Source organism: Salvelinus fontinalis, chromosome 5 (genome assembly GCF_029448725.1).
Source record: "Salvelinus fontinalis isolate EN_2023a chromosome 5, ASM2944872v1, whole genome shotgun sequence".
Classification (NCBI taxonomy): Eukaryota; Metazoa; Chordata; class Actinopteri; order Salmoniformes; family Salmonidae; genus Salvelinus; species Salvelinus fontinalis.
Window position 1 is genome coordinate 59,652,659 of NC_074669.1, and position 23,942 is coordinate 59,676,600.

Consider the following 23,942-nt stretch of genomic DNA (forward strand, 5'->3'; position numbering starts at 1 on the left):
TTTACGATAATTGTTTTAAATGTTGGATAATATTTTGTATGTATTTTTTCACAGTACGTGATATAGTTATTTAAATAAGTTATTTCCAATCATATAATTGAATTGGAAAAAAATCGAACTGGAGCCAACAAACTAAAATGTCTAATATGAATATGTGTTTTATCCAATGTGCATTCCGTATTTATCTCCGCGATGCACACCACAGGTAATTAATAACTGGTCCAGGATATGTTATGTAATCTAGCTATGTCATCCATAGATGTCATCACGGTGTCGTTTGAGACTTGCGCGGATAAAACTGATTCCAAATCAGTTTTCAAAGAACAGACAGTTCACCAGCCGATATACATCACTTCCGACTCTGATGACGTTGGTCGTCCTCCTCGGTTCCTGTTTGAGGTTCCTCCATTCAAAGAGATAACTGTCCGTAAAAAGATAACGCGTTAGTAATTGATTTAGTAGGTCGCATATACCGTAACCGGTGACGAAAGCTTTCATTATAGACCGTTATGGAGACTTCCGGAAACTCTCACAAGAAACCGAAGCTGAGCAACGCGTCCAGCGAGAATTGGGTGGGTTGTTGTAGTCATTCCTACCCCGACGACCGCTGCCACGTCAACAATATGCTGCGGAACTATCAATGTTATCTCTTGTTTTTGCAATTTCTGTTCCCAGTAAAACATTTACTGCTATAATTAAATGATGCAATACTTTCTTAGCTGCGCGGAGTGGCGGTGTTCCTATGATTGGAGAAATGCAACTAGTTAGCTTCTTAGTCTTGCCACCAAATGCCAGTCAGACAGCCATTTGTAGTAAGCTATAGCTTGCACGACATTCCAAGAGCAAGCTGTTCTGCCTATATAGTAACTGCAGTTAGTTAGCTAAATATAAGATCCTGTATCTGCTGCAAAATTATCTGTCGTCATCAAGATGACCCGTGTCCCTTGATGTACGTTTTTGTGTGACTCAAAAGGTTTCTTGCTAATCTACTCAGCAGGAGCCTAGTGACAGAGCACATGCATTGGAATGTAGGCCTACGTCACCTTACTGTACATTAGGTGCAAACCAGTCCTTCAACGTTTTTGTCATAATATTGCTGATGACCTTTTGCTTCATGATTAAGAAATGTGCCTGTCCTGGACTCTGTGCAAGTCAGTGACTTCTGTATGTTGCAAAGTCACAGTCAGTGTTAGCTGCAAATGCAAAGGAACAAATGGGACTAAGTCAGTGTAATTTGATATGAAACTAAAGGACAGAAGAATATTGTGATTGCAGGGAATGCAGAGGGCGACTAATGTGACCTACCAGGCTCACCATGTCAGCAGGAACAAGCGTGGTCAGGTGGTGGGGACGAGAGGGGGCTTCCGTGGATGCACTGTTTGGCTCACAGGTATGCAGAAGAACTAAAGTTCAGTTTGCCTGGTCCCAGATCTGTTTGGGCTGTGTTGTCAACTCCTAGGGTCATGGGTTGTTGTGAGACTGACCATAGGAATTGGCAAGACCACACAAACAGATCTGGGACCAAGCTATTGTCAGTTACAGTCTTCAAAGAAATACAAATGTTTTATTAAGCCTTTCTTTCAGTCACTTTATATTCACTCACGCTAACTCACCATTGAACAAGATTTACTGAAAAGACAGTATTAGCATTCAATCAACAGTAGCATTTCTAAAGAATGCATCACATTCATCCACACTCTGCCTTCAATTCTAATATTGTCAGGCACCATTTGTTATCATGGCTTCAAAGCTAATATTGACGGCCACCATTTGTCATTCATTCAATGCTAATATTGACGCAACGCTAAAATGGGGTATAGCTAGTTGGCTACACTCAATACTAATATTGACCAACCACCATCAACACCTATTCCTTGCCACTCTCTCCCACCCAGGTCTGTCTGGGGCTGGGAAGACCACGGTGAGCATGGCCCTGGAGGAGTACCTGGTGTGCCACGGCATCCCCTGCTACTCGCTGGATGGAGACAACATCCGTCAGGGTTTAAACAAGAACCTGGGCTTCAGCCCTGAGGACCGCGAGGAGAACGTCAGGCGTATAGCCGAGGTGGCCCGCCTGTTCGCCGACGCAGGGCTCGTTTGCATCGCCAGCTTCATCTCTCCCTACGGACGGGTGAGTGAGGGGGGATGGGGGGAACAAGTGAGAGAAAGAGGAGAGGGAGGTAGAGACAGAATAGAAGGGGATATAGGAAGACAGAGGGGAAGTGGTGACAAGTCATGAGGAAGGTAGAGACAGAATAGAAGGGGATATAGGAAGACAGAGGGGAAGTGGTGACAAGTCATGAGAATGAGGAGAGGGAGGAAGAGACAGAATAGAAGGGGATATAGGAAGACGGAGGGGAAGTGGTGACAAGTCATGAGAATGAGGAGAGGGAGGTAGAGACAGAATAGAAGGGGATATAGGAAGACGGAGGGGAAGAGGTGACAAGTTGGCATGAGGGAGGAAGGTAGAGACAGAATAGAAGGGGATATAGGAAGACGGAGGGGAAGAGGTCACAAGTCATGAGAAAGGGAAGATGAAAGAGAGCAAAAAGAAAGATGGAGAGAGTTAATATGCTGCTACTTGTGTTTTGCCTGTAATTCCCAGTTGAAGATTTCAAATACACTATCATCATCATACCATTGTCAGGAGTTAACTATGCCGTTGTTTGTCTCCCCATCGTCCAGGATCGTGTGAACGCCAGGAAGATCCACGAGGCTGCAAGCTTGCCCTTCTTCGAGGTGTTTGTGGACGCGCCGCTTGACGTGTGTGAACAGAGAGACGTCAAGGGCCTCTACAAGAGAGCCAGGGCTGGAGAGATCAGAGGTAAGGCTAGATAAATAACACATGCTTATACATATAGGCATTTTACCATAACTCTTATAGCATAAGTAAGTATGAAAAAGTAGAAGAGAGAAGTCTCTAGAGAAAGTATGTGAAGTGTATTGGTTTTGACCAGCAGGAACATGAGATCTCATGTCTTTGGCTGTTGTTACCAGAGGAAGTGCTGTGTCGTTTATCGCTTAGTGAAACAGCGAGTCACAAGCTAAGGAAGCTGCTGGGACAAGATCTTCATCTAGTCTAGTGCACCATGCTGAGCTCGGAGTTCAAGTTCATTTGTCATATGCACAGTATCATCCACATGGTGTGTGCACAGTATCATCCACATGGTGTGTGCACAGTATCATCCACATGGTGTGTGGACAGTATCATCCACATGGTGTGTGCACAGTATCATCCACATGGGGTGTGCACAGTATCATCCACATGGTGCATGCACAGTATCATCCGCATGGGGTGTGCACAGTATCATCCGCATGGGGTGTGCACAGTATCATCCGCATGGGGTGTGCACAGTATCATCCGCATGGGGTGTGCACAGTATCATCCGCATGGGGTGTGCACAGTATCATCCGCATGGGGTGTGCACAGTATCATCCGCATGGTGTGTGCACAGTATCATCCGCATGGTGTGTGCACAGTATCATCCGCATGGTGTGTGCACAGTATCATCCGCATGGTGTGTGCACAGTATCATCCGCATGGTGTGTGCACAGTATCATCCGCATGGTGTGTGCACAGTATCATCCGCATGGTGTGTGCACAGTATCATCCGCATGGTGTGTGCACAGTATCATCCGCATGGTGTGGGCACAGTATCATCCGCATGGTGTGCACAGTCCAATGAAATGCTTACTTGCAGGTTCCTTCATGCTAAGCTCTGAGCTGTAGGCATGAGACGATATACTGTGAAGCCTAGTTAAGCTGTCCAACTGGTCAAGACATGATCTACCAGGTGTCAGGTAGTAGAGTGCCTAATTGAATGGGGGGATGGGGTGGGATTCAGCCCAGTTCGAGAGCGTCCTCAGACCACACTATTAAGAATCTTGTCTCTTCAAGTCACGCCAAGCTGGATAATAAGCTGTGTGAACCATGTTTTAAACAAGCCTGTCTAGGTTTCAGTTAATTTGTGTGACTTGTGCAGTGGTTCCAACCGGAGGTACTGGGGCCCCTGGGGTTACTTGGTCTATCCATAGGGGTACTTGAGAAGACTCTCAGGGGTACTCTGGGAAGAGCACAATTAAGTTGGTGGTACAATAACTGATGATGTTTGTGAGCCACTGACTCAGTGGATAGATATTACCTTCCCTGCAACTTTAATGAAGTCACAACCTTTCTGCAAATTACATATTGTTTCATATTCAGCTATTGTTATTCGTGCCAATTGAGGGACTGATTTAGATATTCTATGAATGAATTGTGACTGTTTTCTCCATGTCAGGTTTCACTGGGATAGACTCGGAGTATGAGAAACCAGAGGCCCCAGAGCTGGTGCTGAAGACTGACACCTGCAGTGTCAACGAGTCTATACAGCAGCTCATTGACCTGCTACATGAGAAGGTGAGAGAAACAACCTCCTCTTTCATCCATTCATCCATCCATCCATTGATGACGTTTGATATAAACAGATTAATTGAAACCTGTAACATGGAATCATGCTGTCATATTTAATTTCCACCACTAGAGGGCAGTGTCGTCACACTTTCAGATTGGGATTCACATTTCCAAAATACTAACGCCTCACAGCTGTATAACCCCACTTTCACACCCCTGAATTCTTATCCAACGCGATCAACCTCTTGGATGTTCTCGTTTTGCCATAATGTTTTGTGCATTTTCACTGGTATAATGAATGTATATTTGTAGGATATAGTGCCGGTGGATGCTTCCTATGAAGTGAAGGAGCTGTACGTAGTGGAGAACAAGTTGGACCTGGCCAAGACGGATGCTGAAACACTACCTGCTGTGCAGATTGGAAAGGTAACGGTTCTCATCAAATACCATTTTTACTAACACCTACTGTTATTTTCCAAGAATCTACGGGGGATGGATAGATTCTAAAGGCCTATGTGAAAGTGATAAGGGAACATTTATGAAAGTGTGATCCATGTTCAACCACACTTTGAATGCTGTTGAATCGTTATTTGCGTGCTGATTGACCGCTGTTTGACCACAGGTGGACATGCAGTGGGTTCAGGTGCTTGCTGAGGGCTGGGCCACCCCTCTGAACGGCTTCATGAGGGAGAGGGAGTTCCTGCAGTGTCTCCACTTTGACTGTCTGCTGGACGGTAAGGCGGCATCATGGCCCTTTCTCAATAATCTTTCCTTGATCCCTGATGTTTTCCTCTTGTCCTCTCCTCAAAATGTCTGCCTGCCTTAATCCTCTCCTCACTTCCCACTGACATTTTGAGAAGGAGGTGCAGTGATAAATACAGGTGTATTTCTCTGTGAAGTCAAATAAATTGAGGGATGTTATGCTCTATAATGACCACTAGAGGGAGATGAAAGCTCTCAAAAGGACATGTTCAGATCAAATCAAATGTTATTTGTCACATGGCCGAATACAACAGTGAAATGACTTACAAGCCCTTAACCAACAATGCAGTTTTAATAAAAATAAGTGTTAAGTTAAAAATAACAAATAGTTAAAGAGCAGCAGTAAAATAACAATAGCGAGGCTTTATACGGGGGTACTGGTACAGAGTCAATGTGCGGGGGCACCGGTGTCGAGGTGATTGAGGTAATATGTACATGCAGGTAGTTGGAACTTTACAAGTGGTCTTGATTAGCTCATCATTACCTCAACATTACCTCATCATTACCTCAACATGACCGAATACATGAGTTATTATAGTTCATCATTACCTCGACATGATCGAATACATGAGTTATTATAGTTCATCATTACCTCGACATGATCGAATACATGAGTTATTATAGTTCATCATTACCTCGACATGATCGAATACATGAGTTATTATAGTTCATCATTACCTCGACATGATCGAATACATGAGTTATTATAGTTCATCATTACCTCGACATGATCGAATACATGAGTTATTATAGTTCATCATTACCTCGACATGATCGAATACATGAGTTATTATAGTTCATCATTACCTCGACATGATCGAATACATGAGTTATTATAGTTCATCATTACCTCGACATGATCGAATACATGAGTTATTATAGTTCATCATTACCTCGACATGATCGAATACATGAGTTATTATAGTTCATCATTACCTCGACATGATCGAATACATGAGTTATTATAGTTCATCATTACCTCGACATGATCGAATACATGAGTTATTATAGTTCATCATTACCTCGACATGATCGAATACATGAGTTATTATAGTTCATCATTACCTCGACATGATCGAATACATGAGTTATTATAGTTCATCATTACCTCGACATGATCGAATACATGAGTTATTATAGTTCATCATTACCTCGACATGATCGAATACATGAGTTATTATAGTTCATCATTACCTCGACATGATCGAATACATGAGTTATTATAGTTCATCATTACCTCGACATGATCGAATACATGAGTTATTATAGTTCATCATTACCTCGACATGATCGAATACATGAGTTATTATAGTTCATCATTACCTCGACATGATCGAATACATGAGTTATTATAGCTCATCATTACCTCGACATGATCGAATACATGAGTTATTATAGCTCATCATTACCTCGACATGATCGAATACATGAGTTATTATAGTTCATCATTACCTCGACATGATCGAATACATGAGTTATTATAGCTCATCATTACCTCGACATGATCGAATACATGAGTTATTATAGCTCATCATTACCTCGACATGATCGAATACATGAGTTATTATAGTTCATCAAAAGTCTGATTTTTAGATGAAAGAATCGGAGGGATAATCTTACCATGCTATTGTGTTGAGTCATCGTGATCCTTCTACACTTCAGGCTCAAGACTTTTAATTCTCTGGAAACAAATAGAACCGGTACCTTTTGAGTTGGGCTGAAGGAACGCTGCGGGGCCCGGTCTTGGTATTGGTGAAATTGTGTAATTACACCAATTTCCTACACAGCGTTTGAATTTCCAAAAAAGAGTCAATTTGCTTTTATTGCCCACATAACACTGACCCTTAAGGCGACGTGTGTGATGTGTTGCCAACACACACACACACACACACAGACACACACACACACACACACACAGCATAAAAATGTGTTAAACAACAGAAATGATAACCAAGCCAGTGTTTCATTAGTTGTCTGATATCACAGGTGTTCCTTACAGCAACAACTCTCTCTTCTTCACAGCACCAACGAGTCATTTTTGGATCAGGTTTTGTTTGGTTTTTCTTTAGATATAGTTTCAATATGTTTTGAACCAGAGCTAATGGTGACTCTATGCTGCGGCAAATAAACGGAACTGGGCCTGTGTACTTGGTAGAGAACGCTGAATGACGTGTCCATGTGCAATGCCCTCACTCGGGTTTCTCTTGTTTGTCCTAGCGAGGGAAATGTGAGCGGAGGAAAAGGATGAAGCCTCTATATTGATTGCCTCCACAAACTATAATTTGTCTCTTTCCAGTTCCTTCTAGGGATTTTATAGTGGATGACCCTTGCAGAGCTGGAGGAGCTTCTGTTCCACACAATCACAACTGAACCAAACGTGACTGGATAGAATTCAGATCATCTGTTCATTTAAATAACACAACTTTTGTAGTTAAATGATCCTTTTACCCTCACTTTCACTTAAGGTTGCAAAATTCTGCTAACTTTCCCAAAACTCCCTGGTTTTCCAGAAATTCTGGTGGGAAGATTCCTGGAATTACGAGGAAATACGCAGGAAATATGGGAATCCTCCAACCAGGATTTCTGGTAAACCAGGGAATTTTGAGGAAGTTACCGGAATTTTCCACCACTACTCACTTCATTGTAATCCGTCCCTGATTTGGAGTCCCAGTTAGTAGGATTGACAAGGACAACAGCATTTCCCTGGTAGATGACTGTGTTATGTGTTTGTGCCAGCTCCTTGTTTGGCATGGGCCAGGCTGGGACAGCAGGCATGTGTGTGTTCACGTGTCTGATTGAAAGCAGCTGTGTGTGCTAACTCTGTGACAGAGGACGAAGGAGTGGTGGCGGGGTGGTTGGCAGCAATGGCATCCCATCCAGCAACACACCATCTGATCCAATAGGATGTGAAAAGCGTGCTGGTCATGTTGGTTTAATCAAGGTGTAGGGCTGAATGAATCTGCCAACATCATGTCAACACAGGGCCTCTCTCTTTTCTCTCTCCATTTCTTTTTCTCTCTTTTTTCTTTTCTTTCTTTCTGCAAGGGTCAGAAACCACCTGAATGCACAAGACTGGATGGTGTTTGTTCCCTAATCACCTCGTATATCTTAAATGTCTAAATATTCCCTGGCATAGTATGCAGTAGATAGGCTGTACTTGAAGTTATCGTAAGAGAGACCGTTAGTGACGCTGCAGTTTTGCTGATGGGGCTGTCTGGTTTCTGACTTATCAACTTCCTCTGTCAGCAGTCTGACGTTGACTTATTCTGTGTCTCAAAGCACTAACATGGCCACCTTCCATGTCTCCTTTCCTTTATTCAACCTCTGACCCCCTCAATGAACCCACCTGTTCCCCTCCCGTCCCCTAGGTGGCGTCATCAACCTGTCTGTGCCGGTGGTGTTGCCGGTGTCGGGGGCGGACAAGGAGCGTCTGGACGGCGTCACGGCCATGGCCCTGGTGTACGAGGGCCGCCGTGTGGCCATCCTCCGCAACCCCGAGTTCTACGAGCACCGCAAGGAGGAGCGCTGCGCCCGCCAGTGGGGCACTACCTGCAAGGACCACCCCTACATCAAGGTCAGTGGTTAGTTCCAGAGACCCCTACCACATAGGCAGGCAGGGCAGCCACGGTCCGGTCCACTGCACCGCGAGGGGTGTTGTGCCCGCAAAAGCTGTCAACGTTGAAAACTGTTGCGTAACACTCCTACATCAAGGTCAGTGGTTAGTTCCAGAGACCCTATCACATAAACGAGCAGGGGGGCTACGGACCGTTACACTGCGCAGCAAGGGGTGTCTTGACTTTCCGACGAAAGTTGTCACTGTTTAAAACTGTCATGTAACATGTCAAAACGACAATGTTTGTTTTCCTATGAGTGTTTCTTATCTTTGTTTGGCTCTAACCGGTGCTCGTGACGGCTTCAGGTGACAGTTTATGTGATGTGACAGGGAGGAAGGAGCCTTGGAGTTCTCACACCTCCCTCCACCACGTTTATTATCATACACCCATACCTTCTGTTACAGCTACACAGTCTCCAGAGCTGTTTAGAATGTCCCACTGATAGTTATGAAATGGAACCCTGGTGATAATGCTGAACAATGCAGGCATGGCCCCTGAGATGGTTACCCTTAATGTGCTGTTTGATAAACACCCTCCCCATATCCAACCAACTCTCCCCTTGGCCTTGTACACACACACACACACACACACACACACACACACACACACACACACACACACACACACACACACATTCGTTCTAATAGGAGACAGATCCTAGGTGACCCTTTTCCTCAGTGCTGCTTATGGAAGGACTGAATAAGGTGGCGTTGTGTCGTAAAGGAAGGAGCTGCTGCTCTCCTTCCCCTGTCAGAAGTGCTTGTGTAATCGCTCCATCGCCCTCGGACCGCCCTCAATTGGCACATGTGTTTTATTTGGAGCTCAGTCTCTCTCGGCCCCCTCTCTCCATCTGGCCCCTTCAAACTGCCTTTTATTTACACAGGGCTTTTAGTAAAGCTGTCCTGGACATGGAGCTGGCCCTGCTGAACACGTTACCCCTCGCCAGCAGCCACCCACCTCATCCATTCCAAATATACCTGAGCAAAGATGGCAACAATGGTTTCTGTCTGATCTGGACTGTTATTATATCAGTGGGCGCTCAGGTAGACTTCATGGCGTCCTGAAATGATCCCACCCCCCTGCTTTAAAAAAAACTACAGGCGCCAGCCAGCCGTGGCGAGAGTTCAGACCTGGGAAAGCTGTATCGCACACACAAGTGCAGTCACACACACGCCGTCACAGGACTGGAGATCTATAACCGGGGAGGACAATTGTGAAATTTCATTTTTGAAACCCTATCTTCAAGACTGATGGTGGCAGGAGCCGGGCTAGGGTTATTTTTGCTTTCTGTCTCGGGACAATTTGGGCTCCCATTGTTATTATGGATTAGTGTGGGTTTGCACACACACACACACACACACATACACACACATACACACACACACAGGGAGCTGGAGTAGTGCTATACTGTCTGCAGCCCAACTCAGTGTGAGGATTTTAAAGCCACTGAACAGTCACACTAACACCACAGTGGCTCATTTTAAACCCACTGAACAGACACACTAACACCACGGTGGCTCATTCTAAAGCCACTGAACAGACACACTAACACCACAGTGGCTCATTCTAAACCCACTGAACAGACACACTAACACCACGGTGGCTCATTCTAAAGCCACTGAACAGACACACTAACACCACAGTGGCTCATTCTAAACCCACTGAACAGACACACTAACACCACAGTGGCTCATTCTAAACCCACTGAACAGACACACTAACACCACGGTGGCTCATTCTAAAGCCACTGAACAACAGACACACTAACACCACGGTGGCTCATTCTAAAGCCACTGAACAGACACACTAACACCACGGTGGCTCATTTTAAACCCACTGAACAACAGACACACTAACACCACGGTGGCTCATTCTAAACCCACTGAACAACAGACACACTAACACCACGGTGGCTCATTCTAAACCCACTGAACAGACACACTAACACCACAGTGGCTCATTCTAAACCCACTGACAGACACACTAACACCACGGTGGCTCATTCTAAACCCACTGAACAGACACACTAACACCACGGTGGCTCATTCTAAACCCACTGAACAGACACACTAACACCACAGTGGCTCATTCTAAACCCACTGACAGACACACTAACACCACGGTGGCTCATTCTAAAGCCCTGTTGACTCATTGGCTGGGTGAGATGCTGTGAATTTGCATCTCCTGTTTCACTCAAAATTCCCTTCAATTCAACAACGTTGAACAGTCAACACTATCTTCAGTGTCTATGTTATCCATTTTGGGTAGGTGTTCAGTTGTAGGCACTGTCAGTTTACCAAGAAAGCGGCGTGGTTGGCTGTCCATCAGCTACCCATAATCCTCTGTCTGGCGGCTCTGGCCCTGCTGCAGGCAATGCATGCTGGGTAGTGGGTTCTCCCAGACCTGTCACTCACTCTGTTTCTCCAGCGGTGCTATCCTGTCTCCGCTATGTGTGTGTACAGCTTGCTATGATTAATGTGTCACTCGTTTAACACACACACGCACTTTAACTCCCTGCGCTGTAGCCGATCCGTCAACACACCCCTCGCAGGCGGCAGCCCCTCATCCCGTCTCCGTCTCTCTCTGAGACTAGGAATAAGCTGCTCCGTATTACGTCGCGGTCAATCCACGTTTCCTGTTTACTCCTGGCCGGGCCGCCAGGGAGACGGAAACTCCAGCATGCTGAATTGTTTCATTTAGCAGGAGTCCCCTTATATCTAAAACACAGTGTATTGTCGTGTAAATGCAGCTTTGGGTTACCCCTGAGCTAACATTCTACTATCATTTTCCATCTTAATGTTTAAAAGATCTACTGTGTGTTTGGGATTTGAATTGAAACCGTTTCCCTCAGGTCTTTCATGTCTCCGCCTCCAAAGTGAGGGTTATTCGTCTGCCACTGATCTGGAGCCAGTAGATCAGACTAGTTGGATCAAGTGGAGTGAAAGGCACCTCTTCACACCGTTACACTGAACTCCATCCCTCCTTCCTCTCTGGCTTATTGATGATAACAACACGAGGGCAGAGTTTTAGCAGCTTCGGTTCTCTCTGTGTTTTATTGAACACTGAAGATGTATGCAGTGTATATAATCTTGTGGATAATACATAGTCCATCTCTGTTGTGAAAGACGTCCCACTACAACTTACAAAGACTTGGGCCAAATGCACTACCAACGTCTGTCAAACAGTCAGTGCTACTGTGGAATCCTCCTCAGAATATAAATTATAGTCTGTGAAATCTAAGACTCAGCCCCCATAGTTACACCCATAGGAACCCACCCCCTTTAAATCCAAACCATTACATGCCACTGTGACCATTTGTATATGGGACATCAGAACTGCTCACTAGTAGGCTGCTATTGTTTTCTAACTTCAACTCCTTGAGTAATATTGAATAGCCATCTCCATAAGACACATTAGTGTATATGCTTCTGGACCCCCTTGTCCTGCCATAGTCTATCCATAGTCCTGATGCTTTAATGGCTTTAGTACCTCCGCTGCAGAGTGTAGTCCATAAAGAGCCCAGTGGTTACAGCACAGGCACCAGTAGTAAATGCCCAGAAAGGCAGACCAAGAGTTATAGCCTGAAACAAAGCTGGCTGTGCCTGGGTTTAGCAGTACTTTGGGGACATTAGAACAACCTTGTAAGGGGAAAAATGGCTTCAATGCGGCCCATGAGCTCATCATGGATGGTGTCTCATTGTGGATTACATTACACGTCATATTTTGTGTTCCTCGTGAGTTGTTTTCGCTAAAGACGAGAGAGATGCGGTCAAAGGCATAAAGGGGATTCTTCATTCTTACTGGGTTCCAATTTGTTGGAGTCTCAACTTTTTTAGATGTTGTATTTAAAGTTGTCTGGGAGCTGTTATTGATTTATCCATAATCCCGCCCCTCTTTCAGCGGTTGCCAGATTGGGGAGGTTTACTGTTTGAAACAGTCCTTGATGGCTGTCATAACTGCAGTATGAACATGGTAGAGGAGTTAGAGAAGCCACTTGTTTAGCATCAATTTCAAATGAATCCATAGCCACAGGCTCTTCATGTACCTCTGACAGGATTGGAGAGTTATAAACAATATGGTCATTACTGCACCTCTCTCTTCTTTGATAGGCTGAAATGTTCACCATATTGCTTACACCTATCCAGTCTTTTCAGATCTGCACAATACCCGGGTTGAAATAAGTTCTGTTAAAAAGGTCATTGAAATGTCCTGGGAAAATATTTTTAGAAAAGTGGGAACCCTGGAAAATATATGGGTCACAGTGAAGTGGGTGCAGTATTGTATGATGCTAATGGTCAAAGTGTTGTCTCTCTGTCTGGTCCAGATGGTAATGGAGAGTGGAGACTGGCTGGTAGGAGGAGACCTGCAGGTCCTGGACAAGATCAGCTGGAACGACGGCCTGGACCAGTACAGACTCACCCCCACTGAGCTCAAACACAAGTTCAAGGAGATGAATGCAGGTAACGGTAGAGAGAGTTACATCTCTCTCTCTTTCTCGCTCTGTTAAAGAAAACCAGGATGTGTCAATAAAGATGCAGCATCTAAATCAGTGTTTCTCTGACCTCTTTCTCCCTCCAGACGCCGTGTTTGCCTTCCAGCTGCGTAACCCGGTGCACAACGGCCACGCCCTCCTCATGCAGGACACCCACAAGCGTCTGATCGAACGGGGCTACCGCCGGCCCGTCCTACTGCTGCACCCGCTGGGCGGCTGGACCAAGGACGACGACGTGCCGTTGGAGTGGCGCATGAAGCAGCACGCCGCCGTGCTGGACGAGGGCGTGCTGAAACCCGAAAACACCATCGTGGCCATCTTCCCGTCGCCCATGATGTACGCCGGCCCCACTGAGGTAAGCTTAGCAGTAACCTGACCATAGAACCCATAGAAATGGCTTCCCTCTACAAGTCAATGGTTGAAATAATGGGAGGACTGGCAGCCAAGTCCGTTCTATGGATTCTATTTCTATGGACCTGACAAAGTCTGTAACACAAGGCAAAGTAATGAGTACACTTGGGAGTACACTTCAAGAACTGGAAGCTACTTAAATTGCCTGACTGTCACTGTGATGTAATATGATGGGACGGTCCACACGTGACTTATGAAATCAGCTTAATCTAACATGGATGGCAATTTACATTCAGATTTAGAAAGTTCAATATAATCTCTGTCACTTTGTACTTGATGCCTGTCTAGCTGTTTGAAGTCTCCTGCTGTCCTTTAATCATGTCGTCAGGGTTATGGGGAGACGATCATTGGGACCAGACTGAGCTCTGTTCTGTTCTGAGGAACACGATGCAGCCTGAAAAGGCCCATCATCTGTCTGTGTGATCTTACAGCCTGACATCAAATGCACCACAAAAGCATCCTCATTGTTAAAAGTAGAACCAACCCGTTTCTGCTTTTTTGGAGCCTTCTGAGAATGAAGGTTTTAATGTAATTCCATTGTCCTCCAAGAGTTGCTGCTTGTTCTCTGTCATTTCTGCATCTTTGTTGGATAGCGAGGTAGTGGTAGTGATCCCTTCTCTTCAGATGGACTTCACCCATAAAATAATAAAACACTTCTTCACCCTGAAATAATTCAACAGGCTTAAGATCAGTCCAGGTCCATACATTTTAGGAGAAGATGAATGATTTTCCGGCCTCATCTAACACCCTATGAAATGTTATGTGCGTTTGACTACATATGTTATATTCCCATCCATCATAAGTCAAGTTTATTTGTCATACAGAGCCTTCAGAAAGTCTTCATACCTCTTGACTTATTCCAAATGTTTATGTTCCAGCCTGAATTCAAAATGGATTAAATAGATTTTTTTCTCACCAATCTACACACAATACTTCATGATGACAAAGCGAAAACGTGTTTTTTGACATTTTTGCAAATGTATTAATTAAATGCAGAAATACCTCATTAACGTAAGTATTCACACCCCTGAGTCTATACATGTTAGAATCACCTTTGGCAGTGAATAAAGCTGTGAGTCTGGGTAATTCTCTAAGAGCTTTACACATCTGGATTGTACAATATTTGCCCATTTTATTTTGTTCAAAATTCTTCAAGCTCTGTCAAATTGGTTGTTGATCATTGCTTGACAACCGTTTTCAAGTCTTCCCACAGATTTTCAAGCAGATTAAATTCAAAACTGTAACTCGGCCACTCCGGAACATTCACTGTCTTCTTGGTAAGCAAGTCCAGTGTAGATTTGGCCTTGTGTTTTAGGTTATTGTCCTGCTGAAAGGTAATTAATCAGCCAGTGTCTGGTGGAAAGCAGACTGAACCAGGTTTTCCTCTGTAGTTAGATCCATTAGGTTTATCCCCAGTCCTTAACGATTACAAGCGTAACCATAACATGATGCAGCTACTACTATGCTTGAAAATATGGAGTGTGGCACTCTGTTGTCTTGGATGTGCTCCAAACATTTCAGGACAAATGATTTGCTTTGCCACATTTTTTGCAGTATTTCTTTAGTGCCTTATTGCAAACAGGATGCATGTTTTGGAATATTTGTATTCTGTACAGCTTCCTTTTCACTGTCAATTAGGTAAGTATTGTGGAGTAACTACAATGTTGAACCATCCTCAGGCTTCTCATAGCCATTAAACTCTGAGTCCCCATTGGCCTCATGGTGAAATCCCTGAGCGGTTTCTGAGTTATGAAGGACGCTTCTATCTTTGTAGTGACTGAGTGTATTGATACACCATTCAAAGTGTCATTAATATCTTCACCATGCTCAAAGGGATATTCAATGTCTGCTTTTTCTATTTTTACCCATCTACCAATTGGTGCCCTTCTTTGCGAGGCATTGGAAAACCTCCCTGGTCTTTGTGGTTATATCTGTGTTTGAAATTCACTGCTCGACTCAGGGACATTACAATTATCTCTGTGTGGGGTACAGAGATGAGTCATTAAAAATCATGTTAAACACTTTCACACAGTGAGTCTATGCAACTTATGTGACATTTTCACTCCTGAACGTATTTAGGCTTGCCGTAACAAAGGGGTTGAATACTTATTGACCTAAGACATTTCAGCTTTTCATTTTAGTTAGTAAAATAAAAACACATTTCGACTTTGATATTATGGGTTATTGTGTGTAGGCCAGTGACACAATCTCTATTTAATACATTTTAAATTCAGGTTATAACAACAAAATGTGGAAAAAGTCAAGGGGTGCGAATACTTTCTGAAGGCACTTAATGTACAGGATACACACGGTACGCAGTACAATGACATGCGTACTTACAGGTTCCCTATCCACGATGCCACATGATGAGGTTAAGAGGAAGCAAGGTAAGAATAATACAAAATAAAACGTTTAGTACATTTAGCAGGAATCTAAATACAGGGAAGGCACAGTAGGATATGTACACATGTGCCGGGGAGGGGCATAAAAATAGAATAGCTGCCAGGTTGGAGGGAGTGGGTTCACATGGCCCTGAGTGTCCATCTTAGACTCGCTTCCAACCTGGCAACCAGCTAACTAAACAATGTGCTCCATCCCTCCCTCTCCAGACTGCCTACAGAGTTTAACTTTCCTTTTTTTCTTCTCCTAACTCCCTTTGTTCTCTCATCAAGGCCTTTTAGTTTAAGACTAGCGTTTTAAGGTTGAAGACTTCCAACTTTAAAAGTAGGATGGGAGCGTATGGGTGGTTAAATAGTAGGATAGGCCAAAAGAATGAAGTCTTGTTTTCTTTGGTCATTTGAAACTTCCACTCAAGAGCTCAGTTTATTGTTGTTTCTGTAATGTGTTGTAAAACCGGATTCTGGCATGTCGGCGGTGGGCGCTCCGTTCGGGGGGATTTGAGCACTCCTGTCCAAACGTCATTACCGTAATTGGCTGTTTATTATTGAAGAAAGTGCTTTGTAATGTAATTATAGGGGGCTTGCTTCCACGTCCATCGGCGGTAGCAGCGAGAGCGATGTCCACTCGTATTTAGGGTAATTGTGGTCCACCGTACGTGATTACAAATCAGTCAAGGTAATCAAATGCTGTTTTTCCCCATCGGTCTCACCACAACGTGGTTGTTGTGACATGGCTTCCTTGTTTCTCCAACCCACTGAAAGAGCTGCCCAACCACTTCCCCTTCTCCTGGCTTCCCACTAAAACATTCTAAACGTTCTCATTCTCTGAGTGACCAGAGGGGGGTTTCCCCATTGTAAATGCTAACAGGTAGATTTGGCGCTAAATTAGAATTACCTGCTAGTATTTTTTTCCATTGGAAATGCCAACATTTAGCGTTGACATTTAGTTTTGAGTAACTAAAGCAATTATTATTATTTTTACCATAAAACCACAGGTGCAGTGGCACTGCCGAGCACGAATGGTGGCCGGCGCCAACTTCTACATCGTGGGTCGCGACCCGGCGGGCATGCCCCACCCAGCCACGGGCAAGGACCTGTACGAGCCAACGCATGGGGCTAAAGTCCTCACCATGGCGCCTGGACTCATCACCCTGGAAATTGTACCCTTCAAGGTGGCCGCCTACAACAAAGCCAAGAGGGCCATGGACTTCTATGACCCCAAGAAGTAAGCCCTGTCACTCATCGTTTGTTTTTCAGTCTCTGTCCTATCTCTTTATTGTATTTTTTTTAGGGGGGGTAGATCAGCTTTATATTGTAGAAAGTGTATCTCCTTATTGTGTGTTGTCTGTCTGCCATTTTGTGTTTGCGTGAAGGATAGGATGATTAATCCCAGTGGAATTTTTGTATTTATTTAACCTGAACTAGCGGAGTCAGTTAAGAACAAATTCTTATTTACAATGACGGCCTAAAAGCAGTGGGTTAACTGCCTTGTTCAAGGGCAGAACGACAGAGTTTTACCTTGTCAGCTCAGGGATTGGTTCTAGCAACCTTTCGGTTACTGGCCCAACGCTCTGACCACTAGGCTACCTGCTGCCCCATAATGAGTGTCTTTATAAACAAATCTCTATTCTTAAGGTTAGAAGAATGTAATCGGTGGATGTCACTCGTAATACCAGTGTTCTTCAACAACGGATGTAATGAAGTCCAAATGTTACTTTCTTGGAGGTTTTAAGATGTTTCTAAGTCAGCATCATGATGATGAGTCCTGGTCATACAGGTCATGGTGACCTTTCTCAACCAATCAGAATTAGTCAACATTTAGTCACACTTTTACCTAGATATCAAAATACTAGCAACGTGTATATTCTGCCATACAGTCTGGATGTGGGTAAGCAGGGTGTGTTCATGAGGACATACAACATAAAAACGTTTTGCAACGGAAAACAAATGAGCGTTTTTTTTTTTTTTTTCATCGGTGGCAGGAATGTTGTTCCACAGCCTGTAAACATTATCATGCCTAACTCCAATAACCCAAATTGATCATTCATTAAGCTTCTCCACTGAAACCTCCCATGTGTTTTTCTTCCTTATCTACGACAAATGGCAAAGCCAAGAATAACAGGAACTTCTTTGCTTTCTTATGCTCTTTACAAAGTTTTGTGGCTTTCTCAGAGCTTTTGAAGTCGCTCGGAAATCACCGAGAACTGCTATTAATTAAAGTCTGTAAAAAGTCTGTATACGGAGACTGCAGCCGATGACTAACACAAATCGTGCAATCTCTGTGTGCTATGGGCTTTAATACCGTCCACGCTATCACTTTATAGCCATGTTTGGCTTAGAATGTCATGACTGAAAACTGATCTGACTGATTAAAGGAATATGATTACTTAAAAAGTAGGAACTGATTGATCAGAAGGTGGAGTACACCCTTTTTTTCCATGGCGCATGTTTTGATATCAGAATAAATTGAGTTGACAAGATAAATCTAGTATTTGTATATCGGGGGGGAATACCACAATCGCCAGGAGAACTAGTCTGAAAGGAAGGTTAGGTTTCACCTAGGCATGGGATTCAGAAATGGAGCACAGAGAGTTTTCCTTCCTGGATTGAAAGCAGGAGAATTGCTTGACAATAAGAGCCACAACTGACAAGGCTGTTTATATTCTATGTATAAACTGGATTTCCATACCAGTAGTCAAGTATGTTGATAAAGGCTCACTCCAAAACCATTTGGTATGTCATAAAGGAACAATCAATGAGTATTTCTCTATCAACTTGTCTTCTACTTGGAGTGGCTGAACTATCCATTACCCGGTGTTTTTGGACTACTTTTACAGTTGTATAAGACCGTTTGGATAGCACTAAATCTTCCTGCTAAAGCGTGAGAGAATTCTGCAGTGTGACTCGGTGGAAATGTAAGAGTAATGGGACAAAGGTCTAGTCACCACTACTAGAATTCCCCTTGTGTCCTTCTCAACAAGCCCCCTTAAGAACTGCCGAGTCAGCAGTCTGACTTGTCGAGAAACTTCACCCCGTTATATTCTACTCCTTCCAGCAAAGTAATTGTCCGTTTTCTGACTGTCATAATAACATTATATAACAGGCAACTTCATTTCAGCTCAATTGTGTTGTTTTCATTAATATGAAACCTGAAGACCCGAAAAGAGCTACGCCAGGAAATTTCAAAGCCGCTCTGACTAGCTCTTTCTGACCGTATCAGTGCTAGGCTAGCAGCTAGGGAGAGCTGAGAGAAAGAGAGTAAACGCTAAATCACAATTTCAAAGGCTCTGGTTGGCGCCTTGTGAAATTTATGGCATTCCGTCTGTTCTCGACCACTCCTTGTGCACATTGTGCCGGCCGGCGCTGCCAAATGTGAGGAATATAGATGCTAGGCCTAATTGCCAACGATCGCCCTTAAAGTCTGCCTCTATAGTGTAATGGCTAAAATCAGCACAAGCTGTTTCTCATTTAACCGCATATTAAGTGTTCCTCCGAGTTTGGAGTTTGTGCTCTCCCCCCCCCCTCGCTCTTTCTCTGTGTCTCTCTCTCTCTCTCTGTCTCGCTCTCTGTGTGTGTGTGTGTCTCTCTCTCTCTCTCTCTCTCTCTCTGCCCTGTCATTTCCACCTATTGTAATGAATACAAGTCCTCCACTATCAGAGTTCATCAAAGTATTTCATCAATGTTTTAGGACCAGAACACATTGAGCGTAGTATACAGTAGAACAGGTTCACTGGATGGCAATTCTAGAATGTTTATTTCTTCCCAGCCAGACTGCAAGTGTTAGCCCCATGGCCCGAGCTATAAATCTGATTATAAAATAGGACAATCTGATAAAAAGGTGTGATTATCTAGTACAAAAGTCACTAATGTGTGGGGAGAATACAGTAGTAGATGTGTTCAACAGTGGGTTTGCATTACGGAGGTCAGGAGGAAGGTGATCCCATTACTGCCTATGGAGATGGAGAAACGGGAGCTGACTCGTTGGCACACCTGGAGTGTCAGACATACACGATCTGGGTACTGCCCCCTGGCTGTCAGTCTGGTCTGCATTGTACTGCAGTCTCAGGACTCACTGTTGGGCAGAGGACAATAACATGAGGATAACTCAGCAGTACTAGGGGAGGAATTAGGGAGTTTATTTAATTGATCTATTCAGTTGATTTGAACAGGGACCATGTACTACAAAAACACACGTTTCAGGACACTTGAGAAATAATACATTGTACCAGATTTAGCTAAAAGCTGATTTACATCTGCAAGTGGGTTCAATGAATAGATAACCCAGAACCCACAGAGTCCTTAAGAATACTGCAGCTGTTCATAGTCCATCTGTAAATAGACCACCCAATCTACCTACCTCATCCCCATATTGTTTTTATTTACTTTGCTGCTCTTTTGCACACCAGTATCACTACTTACACACCATCATCTGATCATGCTCATCTATCACTCCAGTGTTAATCTGCTAAATTGTAATTACTTTGCTACTATGGCCTATTTATTGCCTTACCACCTCATGCCATTTGCACACACTGTATATAGACTTTCTTTTTTTTCCTATTGTGTTATTGACTGCACACTTGTTTATTCCATGTGTAACTCTGTGTTGTTTATGTCGCACTGCTTTGCTTTATCTTGGCCAGGTCGCAGTTGTAAATGAGAACTTGTTCTCAACTAGCTTACCTGGTTAAAAAAGGTGAAATAAAAAAATTAGATTCATTGACTAATTTAAAGTCCAATTCAAGAATGGAGGGGAAAAAGTGAAATTTTCTGAATGAAAAAGAACCCCAAACCAACCCTTAATTGTCTGCGAGCTTCAATATATACTTTCAGGAGTGAGGTACATTTAAGGTAGACGGGAGAGGACACCGCAGAACATGTGGAGCTGGACTCTGCTGGTCAGGAATCCATGAAAAGGTTTAATGTGTGGAAACGTCGTGGCTCTTGCTGCGGCGCTAACAGTACAAATCCGTACAAGACGCTCCGCTGCGCACATCAGTCCACGCGACCGCAAACCGCTGAGAACCGAAACCACATTTGACAAATGTGATTATTATGAGGAAAGTGCATTGTAACGGTGGCGAGAGAAGGAATGTGCTTGAATGTTACCCCCTTTGTCTAAATGAAGGAATCTACAGTAGTATCTAATGAATCTAATCATTGACAAATATTTCATTTATCCCCTACTTGTGTGTGGTGGAGTCATGGAAGATTGTATTTAGACTAGTCTGTTTTTTACAGGAATTTTCTCATTTTGGTTTGAGACTAATTAGCTGTGTTTAGACATTTTTTTTGCCCGTGTTTATTTTTGAACCAGTTGTTTAAACTGAGAAGTCTAACAGACGGTTTGAATTTGATGGTGAAGGTCTGACGTTTAGGTTGCGCTCCTTCTTTTTTTTGCCGCTGGCTTGAAGCAACTTCTCTATGTACTGCTGTTTCATGTGTCTGAGGTTCTTTTGATACACCAAGTCCCTTAGCGTAAGGGGGCTCCAGTGCGTGTTTACTTCAATTACTGAAATACATGGCCTTTCTTTCAAGCATATGAAGTGCATTTTGTGAAGTTCCCTCAAAGAACTCTTCCTAACGTGTCCTTGAATTTAGTTGGTCGTGCCATTAAGTTAGAAGATCGTTCCTCACTTCCCAAACAACCATTTCAGGGTCAGGCTGTTGAAATGAGACGGCACCTTCTACATTTGTTTTCCTTCATTTTGTTTCAGCCATCAAGACTATGACTTCATCTCAGGGACACGGATGCGTAAGATGGCTCGCGAAGGACAGAACCCGCCGGAAGGCTTCATGGCCCCCAAAGCCTGGGCTGTACTGGTGGAGTACTATCAGTCCCTGGAGAAGGCTACCTAAGGTCAAAGGTGGTCAAAGGTCAAAATGGGGAACATCAGGGTCGTATTCATTAGGGGACACCATAGCAAAACTTTTTCAAACGTTTCTCACCAAGAAAAACGAAAAACAAGCGGTTGTCATTGGACAAGTCCAGATAGTCCCTCCCTGCTTCAGTCTGTTTCCCTCTGTTTGGTGCCTAATGAATACGACACAGCTATCTCCTCTAAAACAGTTAAAAGATTAATACGGGGACCACTCAACAGCTATAGCTATCGTTCCTTCCCTGCGCTGTGGCTCGTCTCCAGATGTCCCTCTCCAACCTCCAACGCACACACCTCTCCTCTATTCTCCCCTTCTCCTGTATTCTCACCTCTCCTCTATTCTCCTGTATTCTCTACTTTCCTCTCCCCTCTCCTCTATTCTCCCCTCTCCTCTATTCTCCCCTCTCCTCTATTCTCCTCTATCCTCTCCTCTATTCTCCTCTATCCTCTCCTCTATTCTCCCCTCTCCTCTCCTCTATTTTCCCCTCTCCTCTCCTCTATTTTCCCCTCTCCTCTCCTCTATTTTCCCCTCTCCTCTCCTCTATTCTCCTCTATATTCTCCTCTATTCTCCTCTATCCTCTCCTCTATTCTCCCCTTCTCCTGTATTCTCACCTCTCCTCTATTCTCCTGTATTCTCTACTTTCCTCTCCCCTCTCCTCTCCTCTATTCTCCTCTCCTCTATTCTCCCCTATTCTCCTCTCTCCTCTCCTCTATTCTCCTCTATCCTCTATCCTCTCCTTCTCCTGTATTCTCTCCTCTACTTTCTTCTCCCCTCTCCTCTCTCTCGTTCTGCTGCTACTGCCACTGGGCTTCAGTCTTACCACACTGAGTATGTACTTTATTTAAACTCACCATTAGAAATTGTTTTCTCTAATTGTGCAACTATCAGTATTTTTAAATGTGTTTTAAACTGGAAGTGGGTTCAAATGTTCATTTTAAAAGGTGTGAAGAGGCAAAGATTGTCTTTTTTTAGAGAATGATGCAAAAAGGTTCCTCGTTATGTAACAAGATGTGGTTTAGTTGAGGATGAATACATGTAGGAAGTCAATGCCCCTCTTGGTGATGTTTCCTAGAACTCTGACCGTGTCCATGGCTAACGTGATCATATTGATTCTTTTGAGTTGGGCTTTGTCCATTTGTCCCCGTGCACACTTCACATAAGTTACTGGAAAGCGTAGACTAATTTAGTGATCTTAAAACAAGCCATCGCTGTGTAGCTGCAGTGTGTGGGTAACTGTCCTCGGAGGTTGTTGGCCTGACTGGAACTGTGGTTTGAATTGGAGTTTGAGGTCAAGTTGAGTGCCTTGTCTTTGTCAATCGTTCTCACACAGAGACATTGCATTCCCGCACACACACACACACACACACACACACACACACACACACACACACACACACACACACACACACACACCTGTTCATTCTCCTACTTGCCTCTGTTAGGTTAAAGAGGTCCAATAGATCCAGGAAACGATCTGCAAAGCAGATGAGACCGGAACTAATGACTAAACCTTTAGAAATACTTCCTGTTTTACCATCAGCTTTATTTCTCCATACTGATAAATGATGTGTTATCTTTTTACTTTGATGTAGCATGTAGTGAAGTGTTTACCACCTATGACTGTTTTAGGGAACTGTCTGTATTTATGCTTTTAGTTGATGTTTATCACACAGGAGGTTGGTGGCATCTTACTTGGGGAGGACAGGCTGGTGGTAGTGATTGGAGCAGGATAGGTGGAATGGTGTTCCATTTGTTTTATTCCAGCCATTATTATGAGCTGTACTCCCCTCAGCAGCCCCCTGTGGGTCTGTCACTATATATTTTTTAGTTTGTTGGCTAGTTTTAATATTCTTTGTACTGAGTTATAATATTTTCCATTTGGTTACTACTGTACAAACATGGGTCTGCTCTGCCAGTATGGCCGGAAGAAAAGATATCGGTTTATATATTATTGTCCATGTTCTCCAATAAACCGTTTTTAGCAAATGGA

The 23,942-nt window shown here is 43.8% G+C and overlaps 1 protein-coding gene across 1 annotated transcript; it reads left to right on the plus strand.

Annotated features, from left to right (window-relative positions):
- The first annotated feature begins 338 nt into the window (after positions 1-338).
- papss1 (3'-phosphoadenosine 5'-phosphosulfate synthase 1) lies at positions 339-23,942 on the plus strand. The gene is made up of 12 exons (XM_055924045.1): positions 339-572; positions 1,276-1,390; positions 1,896-2,131; positions 2,686-2,824; positions 4,281-4,399; positions 4,706-4,819; positions 5,016-5,127; positions 8,524-8,729; positions 13,094-13,229; positions 13,348-13,616; positions 17,067-17,296; positions 21,789-23,942. Exons 1-12 carry the CDS (start codon positions 510-512, stop codon positions 21,928-21,930), a joined length of 1,881 nt encoding a protein of 626 aa, XP_055780020.1. The 5' UTR covers positions 339-509; the 3' UTR covers positions 21,931-23,942.